Below are 19,053 nucleotides of genomic sequence, written 5' to 3' on the forward strand. Positions count from 1 at the left end.
AAAATGTGCTAAACCCAATGTGTTGCCAAACTTTAAGCTCAAAATATTAAAAAAATGCCTATAAAAACTCTAAACCCTAACCTATTATTTCACCCCCATAAAAGGTTCTGGAACCAAACCTCCTCCTGAAGTATCTACATCCATCTCTATAGCACTGTCTACTTCTGCCCCAACTTTCTTTTCCAAATCTACTCTCATATAACATGTAACATAATCCATAAACATTTATTTCGGGTAGATTACTTGCGTAATTTGTGATGGAAAAGAATCCAACACACACTAAATAAATCCACCCACACATTACTTTTACTAATCAAGTTGTCAACATGCAGTTACAAGCAAACAACCCTGATCTTTGAACAACATCATACAATTTAACTTTTTATGTCATTTGTACAATTTTTGTGTTGTGAAGTTGTTAGTTTGGACTTTGGAAGACTTGATTGATGATTTTAGTTCAACTTTAAATGTTTATTTTCATTGTCTTTGATTCTAGTTAGAATGCTTATGTTATGATTGTGTTGGAGATGTTAAAATTTTAAATTTCAATGTTTTTCATTTTTTGAAAAAAAAAAAAACAAAAAACCGAAAACGAACTGAAATCGAACCGGAAAAAAACGAACTGAAAAAAAACCGAACAAAAAAAAACCGAAAAAAAATGGACCGAACCGAAATTTCGGTTTGGTTTCGGTTTTGACAAAAAACCGAACCGATTTGAACCGAACCCACCCCTAATGCTCTCTAGTTCTTTTTTTTTGGGGGAGGGGGGAGGGAGGGGTGTTATATACCAACATAGTAAATAAGATAGGAGATAAAGGAGGATTCTCTCTCCTCCTACTTGAATACTTACAGTTAAACCACATCAACATCTTATATTGATGTTTTTTTTTTATAAAGACAATAAGACAAAAAGTAAAGTGTGAAAGGATGGAAAGGAAGAGGATGAGAATAAGAGGGGAGATAATCCTACTCCAATAAGATATGCCATTACTATCAAACAAAAATGAAGGCGGTGAAGCGTTGCATGTTGGCAAGGGAGGACAAAAATTCAAAGGAAGTATCTTTGCAGAGGGAAGTTTCCTACCTAATTTGTTGCACAAGTTTCCCGCAATTTAGTTGTACAAATCGTGTCAATCGACTATAGCACATTTCTTTGTAATCATATTTTGTAGATTTTCAAGCTGTACAAGTACATCATCTCTAATCTTAGACCAAATTTATGCAAGAGGACCAAAATTTCGTTATCAACAAACTCTCTCTCTCTCTCTCTCTCTCATTTCTTGCTAACCACACAATTGAATAGCAAACGTTTGATAAGTTTTGGTCACTCACTCTCCTCGAGAAATATTTTGTTTTTACGAAAGATGAAATGAACGTTACAAATCTTAGTCTAAGAAAAATTACGTTTAAAAGTTTACAAAGTCAAATATATGAAAGAAGATACTTGTGCTCTATTTGTTTTTTTTTTTTTTTTTTTTGATGTAGTGAGTAATAGCTCTGGTTGTTCGTTGTTCAAGAATTCTTGTTTAGGCAGTTCATGCCATCCATACATAATGTTTTGATCTAAAATTTCAATTCTTCCATGTTTCGCAGTAGATAGTATATTGTTCCATGGAGAAAGAATGTAAAAAAAATGAATAAATAGGTGTTTCCATGACTCTATCATCCAATTAATTCTATTCCACTTAATCTCTGTTTCATGACCGCATATTATGAACTGAGCCAAGTCGAATACCAAGGTGTTTAAGGTCGGCTCGATTAATATTATTTGAGCTGAAGCTCAGCACAACCTCGAACAAAGTTCCTAGAGCTGAAGCATGATTTAAATTTTTTTGAGTTCCAGCTCAGTTGGCTTTCAAATGACCTTATTTTTCTAGTTTGGCTCGGGTGAATAGAGAAGGTAAAGTAGAAGTGCTAATAGTAAAACGTTTTAGCATTTATGCTAATTTAATTTAGTATCGTTTTGTATTTTCTTTCACAATGATATATTGACACTAAGAGGTGGGGTCAATAAATTGGTTTCGAAATCATCATCTACAAACTTCAAAAAGACCGTTCATTTACAAATAAATATGAATTCAATTGGATCGTAGTACTAAAGGCATTTCAAACTAGTTTGAGTGAGTGTTATATCTATACATAGGAATCAGGCAGCCTGATTTTAATATGTAATACACTACTGTTATATTATTGTTAAATTCAATAACTGTGAAAGTCATACTTTAGAATCTATTATTTTCTAAGTATCACACTCATGAGTTTAATATATTGAACTCATGAGTTCAATTTGAAGATCACCCTTGTAAAAAGTCATTTGAATTGGAGATCCTTTAATCATCCAAATGTACCAAATAAATCAACCATATAAGTATCAAGTAACATATAAATAATAAACCATTCATTTATTTGATACAAACAATTTTTAATTCGAATAATTTTTTTAAGAATATTGTTCAATGAAAATTAAAATATTAAACGGTTTCATCATGAAAATTTTATTTTCTAAGTGGGAATGCAAAAATTCTTTAAAAAAAAAAAAAAAAACAAAAAAAAGAATTTCAGTTTTCAGTTATTTAATCCGATTGGGACGTATTTCTCACTTCACTTCCACTTCGGTGCTTCCCAACAACATCCAACAGAACAACAAAACAATGGCTTCACAACCGCTGCCAAAGGTTGAACTCCGAGAGCTTGGCAACACAGGCCTCAAGCTCAGCTGTGTCGGCTTCGGGGCCTCCCCTCTCGGCAACGTCTTCGGTCCCGTCTCCGATGACGAAGCCATCGGCTCTGTTCGCGAAGCCTTCCGCCGAGGCATCAACTTCTTTGACACCTCTCCGTATGTAACTTTTGATCCTCTCTCAAGTTTTAAGTTTTGTGGGTAACCCTTATTCTTGTTCTGTATGGATACCAAGAAAATTTGAGGAATTTAAGGAATTTTCGTAAAATTGAGCATGTTTTCTCATGGTTAGATTAAAGAGTAAACTTAATTTATAATGCAGCCAGAAAGATTGAAACTTTGTCAATTGTAATGGGGTGTTTGGTTGGAGATGATTAGCGGGAATTTAAAGGGAATTACTTTTCTGATGCTTCTGTTTGGTTGCTGAGAAAATGAAGAGTTGGGATTAATATGACTGATGATCAAAGGAAAATTTTGATACTTTTAGAGTTCCCATTGTTTGTGATCCAGAAAAACCTGTTTGGTTGGAGAGATGAGATGTAAATAGACATTAAAATTTGATGATCAAATATGATCTTGTATTTGTTCTATGGAAGAAGTCATAGAACTTTTTATATGTTCATTTTACCCTTTTTCTTCCAAATTTTTAGGTATTATGGAGGGACTTTGTCAGAAAAGGTGCTTGGTAAAACGCTAAAAGCTCTAGGTGTGCCGAGAAGCGAGTACGTTGTGGCAACCAAGTGTGGACGCTATGCTGACGGTTTTGATTTCAGTGCTGATAGAGTGACTAAGAGCATTGATGAGAGCTTGGAGAGATTGCAGCTAGATTACGTCGATATACTGCAATGCCATGACATTGAATTTGGGTCTCTGGACCAGGTGCTTTGGCATTTCTTGTTTGCGTTCTTCAATTTGTGTTGGTTTATTTGCTTTAATTCACAGTGTGACATGTAGAGTTGTTCCTTTTTTTTTTCCCTTTCTGTCTGTTAGGGAATATCATCTCAATTGATACGTTGTAATGATCAAGCTTGTGTGTTCCCGTTTATTTTGGTTAACAGATTGTAAACGAGACAATCCCTGCCTTAAAGAAACTGAAAGAAGCTGGGAAGATTCGTTTCATTGGTATCACAGGACTTCCATTGGGAATTTTCACATATGTTCTTGATCGTATACCAGCTGGCATGGTGGACGTGGTCCTGTCATATTGCCACTACGGTATTAATGATTCAACATTGGAGGATCTAATACCATACCTCAAGAGCAAAGGTGTTGGAATCATTAGTGCTTCTCCACTTGCAATGGGTCTGCTTACTGAGAATGGTCCTCCAGAATGGCACCCTGCATCTGCTGAACTGAAGGTTAACATTCTCGATGCATGAATTCCAGCTGGTGCTATATTCATGCAATCCTGTCTTCTTTAATGTGATTTGGAAATCATAACTGATTTAATGTGTTTTATGTTCTTACAGTCTGCTTGCCGAGCTGCTGCTGTCTATTGTAAAGAGAGAGGGAATAATATTTCAAAGTTAGCTCTGCAATACAGCTTGTCCAATAAGGATATCTCATCAGTGCTGGTCGGCATGAACTCTATTAATCAGGTTCCCAACCATCATTTGCATTTAACTTGCTCATTCTGTTCTGATTTTAGAGTCGGGGAATGTAGATTCCACCCAGCTCTATAGTTTTATAGTCGCACAAACTCGTGATCATGTCAAGTAAATGAATACCTACATGGTCCTGTCACATTGACATCACATAGAAAACCCTTTTTATTATGTTATAAAATGCCTTCGTTCATATAGATCATTCATCTGTCTTAAGTACTACATGATTGTTTAAATAATCAGGTTGAGGAAAATGTCGCTGCTGCTGTGGAGCTCGCGACCATTGGCAAGAATGAGAAAATTCTAGCAGAGGTTGAAGCTATTCTGAAACCAGTGAAGAATCAGACATGGCCTAGCGGACTCCAGCAGAGCTGACAACTTTGCTCTTGTATGTAACCATCTGTATCCTGTACTTATTTTAATTGCTTTTCAGTCGCCTGTTAAGGTTTGTCAAAAATAAATGAAGGATTGTGAATTTTTCATTTGGGTGAGATGTAAAGGCTAAGAGAATCATGAGCCAGATTAATTAGATCCCCAAAAGTATGTTTCAGTATATAAGTAGTCAAAAGTCAAATTATCATTTATGTAGATCGATGGATTGTATTTCTGTGCAACCATTATTTGTGAGAAAAACAGATTAAAGATAAACAATAAACATCAATGATAAAGGAAGAAAAATTCAATAAATCTGATTAAGATGAAGTTTACAACAGTAGTCGTCTCATACATTCATAATTGGCTCATAATGTTGTCACTTAAAGATTAGAGAGGTCCCCGGACAAAAAAAATATGGATTAGAAAAATCCGAATTTCGGATACATGGGTAAGCATCCTTCTGAATATCTGTTACCCTAGCTGTACTTAAATCCATATTGTTAGCCTCCAGTTCTCCTCCGCTTTGGCAAAAATCGATGTCAAGAAGTTATCTTTCAGCTGTCCTTGATGTCAAAACTCTATGTTAGCATCCACTGGAGTTAGTAATGAGGTGAAGGAATCTGTCTTCACTGCAAGGGATTGTGATTCCACCCATTGGATGATCATATCCAAATTCTTCTTCAGCCTGACTCAGCAAATCTTGGAATGAAGGGTCGTTCAAGTATGATATCGGAATCACAAACCGCTTTCTTTGTCTTTCCCCAACATAGACTGCAAAGTAGCCCTTGGGAACATTGACAGCTCTTGAGGCAGCCTGGTTTGAGGTCGAGTGTCGATGATTTTTCTTTCCGGGCAAACGAAAACCCATGGCGGTCTAAAGGAAGAACAAGCAAAAGAGTGCAAAGAAATTGTAGAACAATGGAAGTGGATAAATGGTGAAGAACTAATGTGAGACTTGTGTTGGTTGTGTAACCAATTGAGTTTATATAGATGAAAAGGGTAAGATATTGGCCATGAGGATTCACATGGTTTGGTCTGTCCACTTTTTTGTTTTTGTGGCCTTTCATCTGGTATTGGCCAAACCTGTCACCTTCCAGACAAGCATCTTGCCCTACCTCATTTAGATAAAACCAAAGTAGCCTATAGATGATACAAATTTAAAAACAAAGAAAATAAAATAAAAATCTTACAAAGTTAAACTAAAAATAGTAAATACTAGTAATGCTTTGTGTATAGAAATGTTTCAACACAGGGCCGGCCCTGGGGCAATGCAGGTGGAGCATTTGCACAGGGTCCTCATATCTAAAGCCCCTTAAAATCTCAAGACCGGCTATGTTTTAGCATGTTTACAATACTTTTAACTTGTTAGCTCTACACCACTTATCTCGTTTTCTGTCACTTGGAGCTTGAATGTATCTTGAAGGCGGGTAGATTAAAACCACGGGGCTATGTTAGCATAGTTCCCATTTCTCTCGGTGGTTTGAACATATAGGCACATTTTCGTTAAGATGGTTTTGTAAGGATAGGTTCTAACCGTGAATTTAACACCGAAATCCACAAAGAATCCATACGGAAACTTTACTTTAGAGTACCTGAATGTTCTCCATGTATTATTTGGATTTGTTTCTGGACATATTTCATGAGGGATCACATGGAGTTGTCTCCCAACTAATGATATATGACATGACAGATTTCATACAACTTCACAATTATATGATATATCATGGCCTACTACCAATGAACACATATTGGCTGCAGAAATTATTCCACTTTGTATATGCCACCAGCTGGATACAACATATAACCTAGAGAACACAGGAACTAGGGACTCTAATAAGATAGATAAAATTCACTGTGGGCATTCTTTCTTCCAGCAAACAGAAGTTCTCAGCCCCGGGTTTTCGAAATGTCAACCGGACAAGGAACAAGCTAGGTTATCGCCCCATGTGATGTGTACTGTGACAAAAACATGGCGATTAAACTTGGGGCCAGAATTGAAGTTGATGGTAAGGTTGATGGGAAGCACAGAACCAACTTAAGCTGACATGATATCTTTCTGTGATATGTAATGCATTGAAAGATACCGTTTTCAATTTTCTTTTCTTGTTTTTTTTCTTCTCTCCATTTAGTCAAGTTTGATATGCCAAGGGAAGCGATTTTCACATTCTGCGTATTATGATTTATTGGCCATACATGGAAGATTAGGCTTATCCAAGAAGATCAGGTACTTTAGTCTACAAGACATTCAAATTAGGGTTTGACAGAGAAATGCGAGGGGTAGGGTAGGGTTGAGTAGGCATGATTTTGCAACTTGCTACCTTTATACATCAGATTAATTGACCGATCAACTTTTGATAAATTAGTGAGAGGACAGAAGAATCTGATTACCATATATCATCCGTATTATTTCCACCCCTATATATGCTGCAAAGTAGATATACAAATCTTCACCCCAAGTTTTCACACTCTATTATCACAAAAATTTCTCATTAAAAATCTCTCAATTATTGAAGGCATATCAATATTCCACATAAAACATGGGTTTGAGCTTGCTATCAATCATCCGGCGATCTTTCTTGACGGGTAAGCAATCGAGGATGAGTACAGCGAATGTCCCAAAAGGCCACTTTGCTGTATATGTAGGAGAGGAGCAGAAGAAGAGACTTGTAGTACCAATATCATACTTGATCCACTAGTGGTTCAAAGACTTGCTAAGCTGCAGTGAAGAAAAGTTTGGATTCACTCATCCGATGGGTGGCATCACTATTCCGTGCACTGAAGAGGCCGTCACTGGTCACCGTTCTTGTTTACATTCCTTCTAATGTCATGGCCAACATCACTAAACAAAACTCTTCAATTTTGTTTCCTGAAGGGTTGACAATACTCCCATTGTAAATATCCCCATTGTATTCTGATACTGAGAAAATAATTTAACTTTAATATTTGTTTATATTGGCTCTCTTTCATTAGTTCCTTGCCTATTGTATGTATTTTAGCTAAATAGTGATTTTTAGGGTTCTTATTCACATACTGCAGAGACAACTGAGAAACATTTGTATAGACTACAATAATCTAGTCCTCATAATCCACCAGTGACATAACTTCATGCGATATACTTAATTGGTATTGCTAGGGTGACTAAATCTGTAGACTAAATTCTGTAAACTAAATAACATGGAAGTTAATGGTTGAATTATTATTTAAGTTTTGATTAACGTGCTTATTTTTTTATTGGTGAACCAACATTAGTTTGCAATTTTAGTCTTTTTTGTCTACCTAGCATTACTGTAATTAATTATGTTGATGCACAAAATCAGTGAGGACTTTGGTACAACATAAAATGCCAAGTTTGTGACCTTTGCTAGATTGCTCTGGTCACTAGTGTGGATAAGTATGTAAATGGATAGAGGCAGGGAAGCAAACATAAGATGTACGTGGTTCACCTAGATTGACTACGTCCACAGAGTAGAGGAATTCTCATTAATTGTGAAGGGTTTACACAAGTACGTAGGTTCAAGCTCTCCTTTAGTGAGTACTAGTGAATGATTTAGTACAAATGACATTAGGGATTATTGTAGGAGAATGATCTCCTTTTATAGAAGCGAGTTTCTAACTTTATTCTGGCCTTGACATGAGTCATGTTGTGATTGGCCTTTGATGTTGACATGTGTCACCTTGTGATTGGTCTCTTGGTGTTGACATGTGTCGCGCTGTGATTGGCCTCTTGGTTGGAGGGAAACTCTTGTGGATCCTTGATGGTATAACGTTGACCGGTGCTCAGTAGTTTCGGGATTGGTCAAGTATGGTACAAACAGTGCTCCCCTAAGTTCCCGAGTAAGGGAAGCTCCTCGGTTGGGGACTTGCAAGATCCAAGCCATTGAGTAATCACGAAACTTCTAAGTACCGAAGTGTGGTATCGTTTTCATTTGCCTTATCTGTCTCATAGGTAGATGTGGCATCTTCTTTGGAAGTACTTTTCCTCCATCCAAGGGTGGTATCTTTAACCGATGAAGATGCACAAGGTAATGTATCAATTTCACTTGAAGTTTACTTGTAGTTTCGAACTTGGTCAAGCGCGATACAAACCCTATAGTAGGAATCCCCCAAGTCTCTGAGCGAGGAGATCTGCCGAAAGAGGTGACAGACAAGGTAAGCAATCAGAGTTCCAAGCAATCTATCCCAGATCAGAAGTTTGATTTTGAGTTTCGGCTGATTGTTCTCATTCTCCCTATCTTGCAGGCAATAAGAAGGATAAGGAGAAGAAAAATGAGAAGAGATGATATAAGATACTTTTGCTTTTGAAGAAGTAACTTTCCACAGGCTTATTTTTGAACTGGGCTGAAGGGTTTTCTAGTTTCCTCCAAAGTGTAAGGCCGACTCAAGAATTTAAGGGTAAAAACAAGTCTATTAAATCAAGAGTGCGTTCGACCTTGATGATATGAGATACTTTTACTGTTGACAAAGTAATAGATGAATTGGCACATGTTCTGTTGCGCTTGTCTTCACATGCTTCCTTGTATCCTTCTTACTTGCCATATCTGTTCCTCAGGCAGATGTGGTATCTTTTCTGGAAGCACAAGATGTTGAAGATGAGTACTCGAGAGCAATGCCAGGTAAGTAATCAAGCAAGGGGTTCCAGGCAGTTAGTTTCTAACTGGAAGCTGGATTCCAAGTGTTGACTGATTACTCTCTTTCTCATTATCTTGCAGGTAAGAACAAGGGCAAAGGAAAATACAGGGAAAAAGCATGATATGAGATACTCTTGCTTTTGACCCTGATGATATGAGATACTCTTGCTCTGGTGTGGCTGGTTTGCAGAGGTATTATTAGGGGGGAAGAAAGCTAAGTATTTTGAGAGGCTTCGTTGGGAGTGCCCTCTCAGATATGAGGAAGGGTTGAGCATTTTTGTAGGTCTGCTGGTCCGTGGAGGATGGAGGTCGACATATATAGGAGTTTCCCCAACAAAAAGTAGTAATGTTATTCCTTTACCTTTCTTGGTCATAGCAATGTAATGAGAGCTGCAAGCTTCACGTATTTTAACTTTGTCAAAGCACTTTGAAAAAGTGGTCTGTGGTATCTGGAAAGCTGATGTTGCGTGTGAAGATTGCAAACAAATTTTATCCAAGGAAATCTGACTCTCGAAGTTCAGAAAGCGGTGCCTTTTCGGTTTTCGAACAAGTAATCCTGTTGGGGATCTGGCTCTCGAGATTTGGAGAGCGTTGAGCAATCCTATTGGGGATCTGGCTCTCGAGATTTAGAGAGCGGTGCCTCTTCGATTTTTGAGAAAGCGATCTTGGTGGAAGTCTGGCTCTTGAGATTCAGATAGCTGTGTCTCTTCGATTTTTGAGAAAGCAATCCTGTTGAAAGTTTGGCTCTTGAGATTCGAAGAACGGTGACTCTTCGATTTTTAAGAAAGCAATCCTGGTGGGAGTCTGGCTCTCGAGATTCGGATAACGGTGCCTCTTCAATTTTTGAGAAAGCAATCCTGGTGGGTGTCTGGCTCTCGAGATTCAGGGAGCAGTGCCTCTTCGATTTTTGAGCAAGTAATCCTGTTGGGAGTGTTTTCTCGATGTGAGTAAAGGTTGAGCATTTTTGCCAGTCTGCCTTGCCACGAAGCACGGAGGTTGACACACATAGGGACTTTCCAGTTATCAACCAGTGGTGCTGTTCCTTTATCCTTGTAGGTAATGGTAGGGTAGCTGGACCTTCAAAATTTATGTATCTAAACTTTGTCAGAGATCTTTGGCAAAGTTATCTGAAGTATCCGAGGAGTTGATGTTGTGTGTGGAGATTGTCAATAGATTTTACTCAGGAAAATCCGCTTCTCAAAATCCGGAGAGTGGTGTCTCTTCGATTTTTGAACAAGCGGCCCTATTGCCCTTTCTTTTATAGGGGCAACAGTTGTGTGCAAGAAGTACGTTCATAGATTTATTGCTTGTATGAATTTTCCCCTTATTTTTGTACTTTAAAGGTTTATTGGACTCAATTTTGCTTCATCATTTCTGAAAATGTCTGGCCTATCTGACCGTCGTTTTGACTTGAACTTTGGTAAAGAGGCAGCCATGTCTCTTCAAGACAACATATGGTGCCCATCGTTCTTATCCCCTACTAGTCCTCTTACCATTGGGGACTCTGTAATGAAGAATGATATGACTGCTGCGATGGTGGTTAAGAACCTTCTCACTCGTAGAGATAACAGACTACTTTCCAAACGGTCTGATGGGTTGGCTGTTAAGGATTCTCTGGCTCTTAGTGTTTAGTGTGCAGGTTCTGTGTCTAATATGGCCCAACGCTTATTTGTTCGAACCCGCCAAGTTGAATCATTGGCGGCTGAAGTGATAAGTCGCAAGCAGGAGATCAGAGGGCTCAAGCATGAGAATAAACAGTTGCACATGCTCGCACATGACTATGTTACAAACATGAAGAGGAAGCTTGACCAGTTGCAGGAATCTGATGATCAGATTTTACTTGATCATCAGAGGTTTATGGGTTTGTTCCAAGCGCATTTATTGCCTTCGTCTTTTGGGGCTGTACCACGTAATAAAGCTCCAAATGATCAACCTTCGGTGCCTCCTCCTTTTAGGGTTCTGCCTAGTACTGAGACTCCAAATGATCACCATTCGGTGCCTTCTCTTTCTGGGGCTCTGCCGACTGCTGAGACTTCTCCTGAGCAACCTTTGTGAAGGCTCCATCTTGTTTGTTTATTTTGATTCATGTATATGTACATATTTGTAATTTATCGGAGATATCAATAAATAAGTTTTGTTTCATTTCAACGTATTGTGTTAAATAGACCAATGCCTCATTCACTAAGTTCTTTGAATTTTTTTTCTTTTCGTGAAGCTTGTATGTTGAAGCTTTGGGAGTGAAGCATGTAGGTTGAGGTAATGCTCCCTTAATTTCCCGAGTGGCAAGTTGCCAAATGATATTAGAGTACGGGTTGTACATTTCATCACCTGGTTGGTGACATGAAAGAGAGTACAAGTTGTACATTTCATCACCTGGTTGGTGGCACGAAGATGAGTTACTTCTTCACATTTCATCACTTGGTTGGTGAGAATAAGGGAAAGGTGTCGATGCACATTGTAGCAAGTGTTGAATGACACAAAGTATTTTGAACCCTTTCGAAACACAGTTGGCTTATGTATGGATGTGTTGAAATGTATGATGTTTATGTATGAATGTGTTGGAATGTATGATATTTATGTATGAATGAGTTGGAATGTATGATGTTTATGTTGATTGACATGAGTGATGCTTATGAATGTTTTGCTATGCATGAAAGGATCCATGTTTTCGATATGTGAACCATGTTGGTTGTAACACTTAGTATCACATATTTTGTGTCAAAGTACGCATGTTGAAACTCTGAGTTGGAGTATAGGGGTAGGTCAGCGTAGACCAAGTATTCCAGTGCTAGGAATGCAAAAGACTCAGAAGAAGTTGTCTGAATTCCCTCTTCTTTAAATATTTGCCGAATGGCTTGTGTGACTAAAGATCTCAAGTGGTTGAGACTCAAAACATTTGTAATGTGTATGCCTTCTTATAATAGCATTTCCTTCAGTACCTAGTCTTCCACTTTGAAAGAGTGAGGCTTGGCCCCATAGTCATAATAGTCGACGGTACATTCACCCGTGGTTGTCTTGATACGAACTTTTATCCTTCTTGTTGTAATGGGCTTGCTGAGAGTAAAAATTCTTCCTCTTACCAAGAGACAAATACGTTTGGTGACTTAGTGAGTAGCTAAATGAGGCAGAAGATGATGCAATGGGTGTCTGAATGGCCAAGATCTCCTCACTTGGTAGAACTTGACTTCCACTTCCTACTTGTTGATAAGGGTTAACCATATGGGGATTCCCTTGGTATGTCTTTGCTTCGGCGGAGGCGTGGTTGTAAGCCTATGCCATCACCTCAGAGTAAGTCTTCCAAGTGTTGGCATTGATCATGAACTTGAAGAAACAATCACATAGGCCTACCGTGAAGGCTTTGAGGGCGGTCTTGTCATCTGCCTCAGCGCAGCAAGAATACTCATGGCTGAAGCGACCGACATACTCTCGTAGTGACTCGTCCGGTTTCTGGCGAATAGTGTACAAGTCATTTGCAGAATGTAAGCAATCAATCTGGAAGATGTGTTGAGAGACAAACAGTTTCCTTAGTTCCTTAAATGAGTCTACCATCTCGGGTGGAAGACGACAATACCAGTTTAGAGCTCTGCCAGAGAGGGTGGAAGGGAAGAGAAGACATCGCTCTTCGTCGGTGTGCATCTGATATGCCATGGTGGACTCAAAGAGGTTAAGGTGTTCAATCGGGTCATCCTTTCCAGTATAAAGTTGTAAACCAAGCTTTTGTTTTGTCTTCGCTTGAATGAGGGTGTCGAGGATCCTCATTGTGAGAGGGCCAGACCTGGGTTGGTTCCAGTCAGGTATCTCAGCTTGATGTTCGGCCTTTAACTTGTTTACTTCTTCAAGGAGCTGTAGGACAAAGGGATCCTGAGTGGAGTCTTGTACCATTGGAATTTTCTTCTGTAAGTCTCCATCGTCTCTCGGAAGTAGGAAAGTTTGAGCAAAAGCGTGTGATTTTTCCTTTGACTCGTCGTACTGACTTCTTGGGCGAGTCTATTGGAATACCTCTGAGTTCCCTGTACCTTTATGTTCCTCTAGGACCTGTCGTTCCTTCCTTAGATGGGCAGCTCGCTTGGGTCGTGGGAGGGGACTGAGTCTTTCAGAAACCCTTGGGTTATTGATCTTCGAGCTTATGTGGAAGGATTCTCTCGACGTTGCTTTAGGAAGTCTCAATAGTCACGATAAACGGCTGTCGATCATTCCAACCCTTCTACAAGGAGGTGTCTTCCTCCACTTCTCCTGCTTTGGGTCGAAGCAGCTGGGTTGAGAGAAGTCTCATGTTGATCAATGTTTTGATGATTAGCTCGCTCATCATTAGGGATACCCATGTCAAAGGAAAGTGACCCTCCGTGTTGGGGGCACCCAGATGATGGTTGATGCCCACAGGGGCAACAAGCTCGCGTGTTTGAGTACGCCTAGTTTCGTGGAACGTCTCGAAGAGCTTCTCATATTGTTCTTGGAGGATCTTATTCTTTATTGCTATCTTGTTGTTCTGAGCCTCCAGCTCATCGACTTTAGCTTGAAAAGCGAGCTTATTTCCTTCTTTCTTTCGTTGCTTCACACTAGGTGCAAGATGGGTGTCATTCTGTGTGACGTGGCTTCTTTCGCTCCCCATGTTGGAAATGGATGTCTGGCAAAAAAGAGTGTACGAATGGTGGAAACCAGCTTGACAAAGCTGAAGAGAGTGGGAATAAGTGTCGTTCCCACAGACGGCGCCAAATGTTGATGCACAAAATCAGTGAGGACTTTGGTACAACAGAAAATGTCAAGTTTATGACCTTCGCTAGATTGCTCTAGTCACTAGTGTGGATAAGTATGTAAATGGATAGAGGTAGGGAAGCAAACACAAGATGTAAGTGGTTTTTTCAATTCGGTTCGGTTCGGTTCGGTTCGGTTTGGTTCGGTTTTTTCAATTCGGTTCGGTTTTTTCGTTCGGTTCGGTTTTTTCGGTTTCGGTTCGATTTGGTTTTCGGTTTTTTTCGGTTTTCGATTTTTTGAACCCACCCCTAGGGTCGGCTATATGAATCCTAGAACACCATTGCGCTCGGTTTTGTGTCATATCATCCGTTAGATCCAAGTACTCTAAGTCTTTTCTTAGGGTCTCTTCCAAAGTTTTCCTAGGTCTTCCTTTACCCCTTTGGCCCTGAACCTCTGTCCCGTAGTCACATCTTCGAATCGGAGCATCAGTAGGCCTTCTTTGCACATGTCCAAACCACCGTAACCGATTTTCTCTCATCTTTCCTTCAATTTCGGCTACTCCTACTTTACCTCGGATATCCTCATTCCTAATCTTATCATTTCTCGTGTGCCCACACATCCAACGAAGCATCCTCATCTTCGCTACACCCATTTTGTGTACGTGTTGATGCTTCACCGCCCAACATTCTGTGCCATATAGCATCGCCGGCCTTATTGCCATCCTATAAAATTTTCCCTTGAGCTTCAGTGGCCTACGACGGTTACACAACACGCCGGATGCACTCTTCCACTTCATCCATCCAACTTGTATTCTATGGTTGAGATCTCCATCTAATTCTCCGTTCTTTTGCAAGATAGATCATAGGTAGCGAAAACGGTTGCTCTTTGGTATTTCCTGATCTCCGATCCTCACCCCGAACTCATTTTGGCCTCCGTTTGCACTGAACTTGCACTCCATATATTCTGTCTTTGATCGATTTAGGCAAAGACTTTTAGATTCCAACACTTCTCTCCAAAGGTTAAGCTTCGCATTTACCCATTCCTGAGTTTCATCTATCAACACTATATCGTTTGCGAAAAGCATACTCTAAGGAATATCATCTTGAATATGTTCTGTTAACTCATCCATTACCAATGCAAAAAGGTAAGGACTTAAGGATTGTTGATGCACAAAATCAGTGAGGACTTTGGTACAACAGAAAGTATTAAGTTTGTGATCTTCGCTAGATTGCTCCGGTCATTAGTGTGGATAAGTATGTAAATGGATAGAGACAGGAAAGCAAACACAAGATGTACGTGGTTCACCCAGATTGGCTACGTCCACGGAGTAGAGGAGTTCTCATTAATTGTGAAGGGTTTACACAAGTACATAGGTTCAAGCTCTCCATTAGTGAGTACAAGTGAATGATTTAGTACAAATGACATTAGGAAATATTGTGGGAGAATGATCTCGTAATCACAAAACTTCTAAGTACCGAAGTGTGGTATCGTCTTCACTTGCCTTATTTGTCTCATAGGTAGATGTGGCATCTTTTCTGGAAGTACTCTTCCTCCATCCACGGGTGGTATCTTTAACTGGTGGAGATGCACAAGCGCGATACAAACCATGTAGTGGGAGTTCCTCAAGTCACCGAGTTAGGGGATCTGCTGAAAGAGGTGACAGACAAGGTAAGCAATCAGAGCTCCAAGCAATCAGTCCCAGATCAGAAGTTTGATTTCGAGTTCTGGCTGATTGTTCTCATTCTCCCTATCTTGCAGGCAGCATGAAGGATAAAGAGAAGAAAAAGGAAAAGAGATGATATGAGATACTTTTGCTTTTGAAGAAGTAACTTTCCACATGCTTATTCTTGAACTGGGCTGGAGGGTTTTCTGGTTTCCTTCAGAGTATAAGGCCGACTGAAGAATTTGAGGGTCAAAACAAGTCCATCAAATCTAGAGTACATTCGACCCTGCTGATATGAGATACTTTTGTTGTTGACAAAGTAGTGGATGTATCGGCACGTGTTCTGTTACGCTTGTCTCCACATGTTTCCTTGTATCCTTCTCACTTGTCCTATCTGTTCCTTAGGCAGATGTGGTATTTTCTCTAGAAGCATAAGATGTTGAAGATGAGTACTCGAGAGCAATGCCAGGTAAGTAATCAGGTAAGGGGTTCCAGGCAGTTAGTTCCTGACTGGAAGCTTGATTCCAAGTGCTGACTGATTGCTCTCTTTCTCCTTGTCTTGCAGGTAAGAATAAGGCCAAAGGAAAAGACAGGGAAAAAGCATGATATGGGATATTCTTGCTTTTAACCCTAATGATATGAGATATTCTTGCTCTGGTGTAGCTTGTTTGCAGAGGTATTATCGGGGGGAAAGAAAGCTGAGTATTTCGAGAGGCTTTGTTGGGAGTGCCCTCTCAGATATGAGGAAGGGTTGAGCATTTTTGCATGTCTGCCTGTCCGTTGAGGATGAAGGTCGATATATATAGGAGTCTCCCTAACAACAAGTAGTAATGCTATTCCTTTACCCTGCTTGGTCATAGCACGGTAGTGGGAGCTGCCAGCTTCACGTGTTTTAACTCTGTCAGAGCACTTTGAAAAAGTGGTCTGTGGTATCTGGAAAGATGATGTTGCGTGTGAGATTACAGACAAGCTTTATCTAAGGAGATCTGGCTCTCGAAGTTGAGAAAGCGGTGCCTCTTCGGTTTTCGAACAAGCAATCCTGTCGGGGATTTGGCTTTCGAGATTCGGAGAAAGGTGCCTCTTCGATTTTTGAGAAAGTAATCCTGCTGGAAGTCTGGCTCTCGAGATTCGGAGAGTGGTGCCTCTTCGATCTTGGAGCAAACAATCTTGTTGGGAGTGTTTTCTCGAATGCGAGTAAAGGTTGGGCATGTTTGCTAGTCTACATTGCCACGGAGCACAGAGGTTGACACACAGGGACTTTCCAATTATCTAGCAGTGGTCCTGTTCCTTTACCCTTGTGGGTAATAATATGGTAGCTAGACCTTCAAAATTTATGTGTCTAAACTTTGTTAGTGCTGTTTCTTTGCTATTCTTTTACCCTTCTTGGTCATAGCGATGTAATGGGAGCTATAAGCTTCACGTGTCTAAACTTTGTTAGAGATCTTTGGTAAACATGAGCTGATGTTGCGTATGGAAAGTGGATGATTGAACAGTAAGATTCACGTGCTTTCTACTTCACCAGAAATCTTCGACAGAATGCCCGTAATTTCCGCAAAGCTGAGTGTTCATGTGACAGGTGCTGACAAGGCTGAAAAAGAAGGTGCTTCTTCGATTTCTGAGATCGACCCTCGTGGTATCTGAGCAGCCCAGCTTTTGAAAAAGCAAGCGCCTCTTGTATTTCTGAGAGCGGCCTTTGTGGTCTTTGAGCAGCCCAGCTTTTGAGAAAGCAAACGCCTCTTCGATTTCTGAGATCTGCCCTCGTGGTCTCTGAGCAGCCTAGCTTTTGAGAAAGCAAACGCCTTTTCAATTTCTGAGCAGGCGCCTCTTTGATTTCTGAAGCTCCGTCATAGAGGCTGACATTAAGTTCCAAAGCACACTTGAATCTCCACCAGTAGAAGCTCCCTCTTTGCATTTCTAAGCTCCCTTCTTGCAGATTTTTTGAAAATGTCTGGCCCCTCCGACCGTTGTTTTGACTTGAACCTTGTTGAAGAGGCAGCCACGCATTCTCCAAACAAAATATGGCGCCCATCCTTCTTATCTCCTACTGGTCCTCTTACCGTTGGGGATTCCTTGATGAAGAATGATATGACTGCTGCGGTGGTGGCCAGGAACCTTCTCACTCTCAAAGATAACATACTACTTTCCAAACGGTCTGATGAGTTGGCTGTTAAGGATTCTCTGGCTCTCAGTGTTCAGTGTGCAGGTTTTGTGTCTAATATGGCCCAACACCTATTTGCTCGAACCCGCCAAGTTGAATCATTGGTGGCTGAAGTGATGAGTCTCAAATTAGAGGGCTCAAGCATGAGAATAAACAGTTGCACCGGCTCGCACATGACTATGCTACAAACATGAAGAGAAAGCTTGACCAGATGAAGGAATATGATGGTCAGATTTTACTTGATCATCAGAGGTTTGTGGGTTTGTTCCAAAGGCATTTATTGCCTTCGTCTTCTGGGGCTGTACCGCGTAATGAAGCTACAAATGAACAACCTCCGATGCCTCCTCCTTCTAGGGTTTTGTCCAGTACTGAGGCTCTGAATGATCCCCCTGCGGTGCCTTCTCTTTCTGGGGCTCTACCGACTGCTGAGACTTTTCCTAAGCAACCTTTGTGAAGGCTCCATCTTGTTTGTTTATTTTGACTCATGTATATGTACATAATTGATCAAGTATGGTACAAACAAATTATATTACTGCATTTTGGTGGTGTATGTATATATGAAGAGGCACCCCTGGCCAGCTCACCAAGTTTTATATATGATTTACACATCATTTGAATTGTCTCTCATTTAATTAGCTAACTTATATTGCTTCTGGGGGTAGCTATAGGAGCTAAGAGGAATATGGGACTACAAGTTACTGATATCATCATGTGATATTGTACCGGTTGATTTTTATTCCTTGATTTCCATTGCCTAAGATGACGGTACATTACGAGGCTGCTACTTTTTAGACGTAAGCAATGAAAACCAAGGAAAATAACTTACACATTCTATTAGGATTTGAAGAGTTAAGGACATTAGATTTCACCTGGCTCTATGGCTTTTTACTGGAATTAACATATGATCATGTCAAGTAAATGAATTACCTATATTCACTCCTGTCACATAGGCATCACATACAAAAATCCCCCCTTTTTTTAAAGAAAACTAATGAAAAAGGTTTGAAAACTTTGAGTTTTAATGATAAAGACAAAATAAAGGGTAGAGTGAATAGTACCAAGTTTGACTTTTTAGTGTAAAAATATGGTTTTTCGTTTAAGTGAACAGTACCGTAAGCTTTTCGTTAAAACTTTTTTTTTTTTTATTATGTTATAAAATGTCTACGTGTATAAAGATCATTCTTCCGTCTGAAGTTTTACATGATCATTTAAGTAATCAGGTTAAGGAAAATGTTGCTGCTGCTGTGCAGCTTGGG

General features: G+C 39.8%; 2 protein-coding genes across 2 annotated transcripts; one reads left to right on the forward strand and one right to left on the reverse strand.

The window, feature by feature from the left end:
• The first annotated feature begins 2,595 nt into the window (after nt 1–2,595).
• On the forward strand, nt 2,596–4,869 carry LOC126623820 (L-galactose dehydrogenase-like). Its single transcript, XM_050292797.1, has 5 exons — nt 2,596–2,836; nt 3,328–3,556; nt 3,736–4,035; nt 4,147–4,275; nt 4,525–4,869. The coding sequence occupies exons 1-5, from the start codon at nt 2,652–2,654 to the stop codon at nt 4,654–4,656; spliced, it is 975 nt and encodes a 324-aa protein (XP_050148754.1). The 5' UTR covers nt 2,596–2,651; the 3' UTR covers nt 4,657–4,869.
• Nucleotides 4,870–4,945: 76 nt separating this feature from the next.
• Nucleotides 4,946–5,629, reverse strand: LOC126623821 (auxin-induced protein 15A-like). Its single transcript, XM_050292798.1, has one exon. The coding sequence runs from the start codon at nt 5,522–5,524 to the stop codon at nt 5,240–5,242; it is 285 nt and encodes a 94-aa protein (XP_050148755.1). The 5' UTR covers nt 5,525–5,629; the 3' UTR covers nt 4,946–5,239.
• Nucleotides 5,630–19,053: the final 13,424 nt, after the last annotated feature.

The sequence above is a fragment of the Malus sylvestris genome, chromosome 5, assembly GCF_916048215.2.
Source record: "Malus sylvestris chromosome 5, drMalSylv7.2, whole genome shotgun sequence".
Lineage (NCBI taxonomy): Eukaryota > Viridiplantae > Streptophyta > Magnoliopsida > Rosales > Rosaceae > Malus > Malus sylvestris.

Bases quoted from the DNA above. Each gene is read 5' to 3' on its own strand.
- LOC126623820 (XM_050292797.1), top strand. From the start codon at position 2,652: ATGGCTTCACAACCGCTGCCAAAGGTTGAACTCCGAGAGCTTGGCAAC. The intron at 2,837-3,327 runs GTATGTAACTTT...CCAAATTTTTAG, and splicing joins AACTTCTTTGACACCTCTCC to GTATTATGGAGGGACTTTGT. The intron at 3,557-3,735 runs GTGCTTTGGCAT...TTTGGTTAACAG, and splicing joins AATTTGGGTCTCTGGACCAG to ATTGTAAACGAGACAATCCC.
- LOC126623821 (XM_050292798.1), bottom strand. From the start codon at position 5,524: ATGGGTTTTCGTTTGCCCGGAAAGAAAAATCATCGACACTCGACCTCA.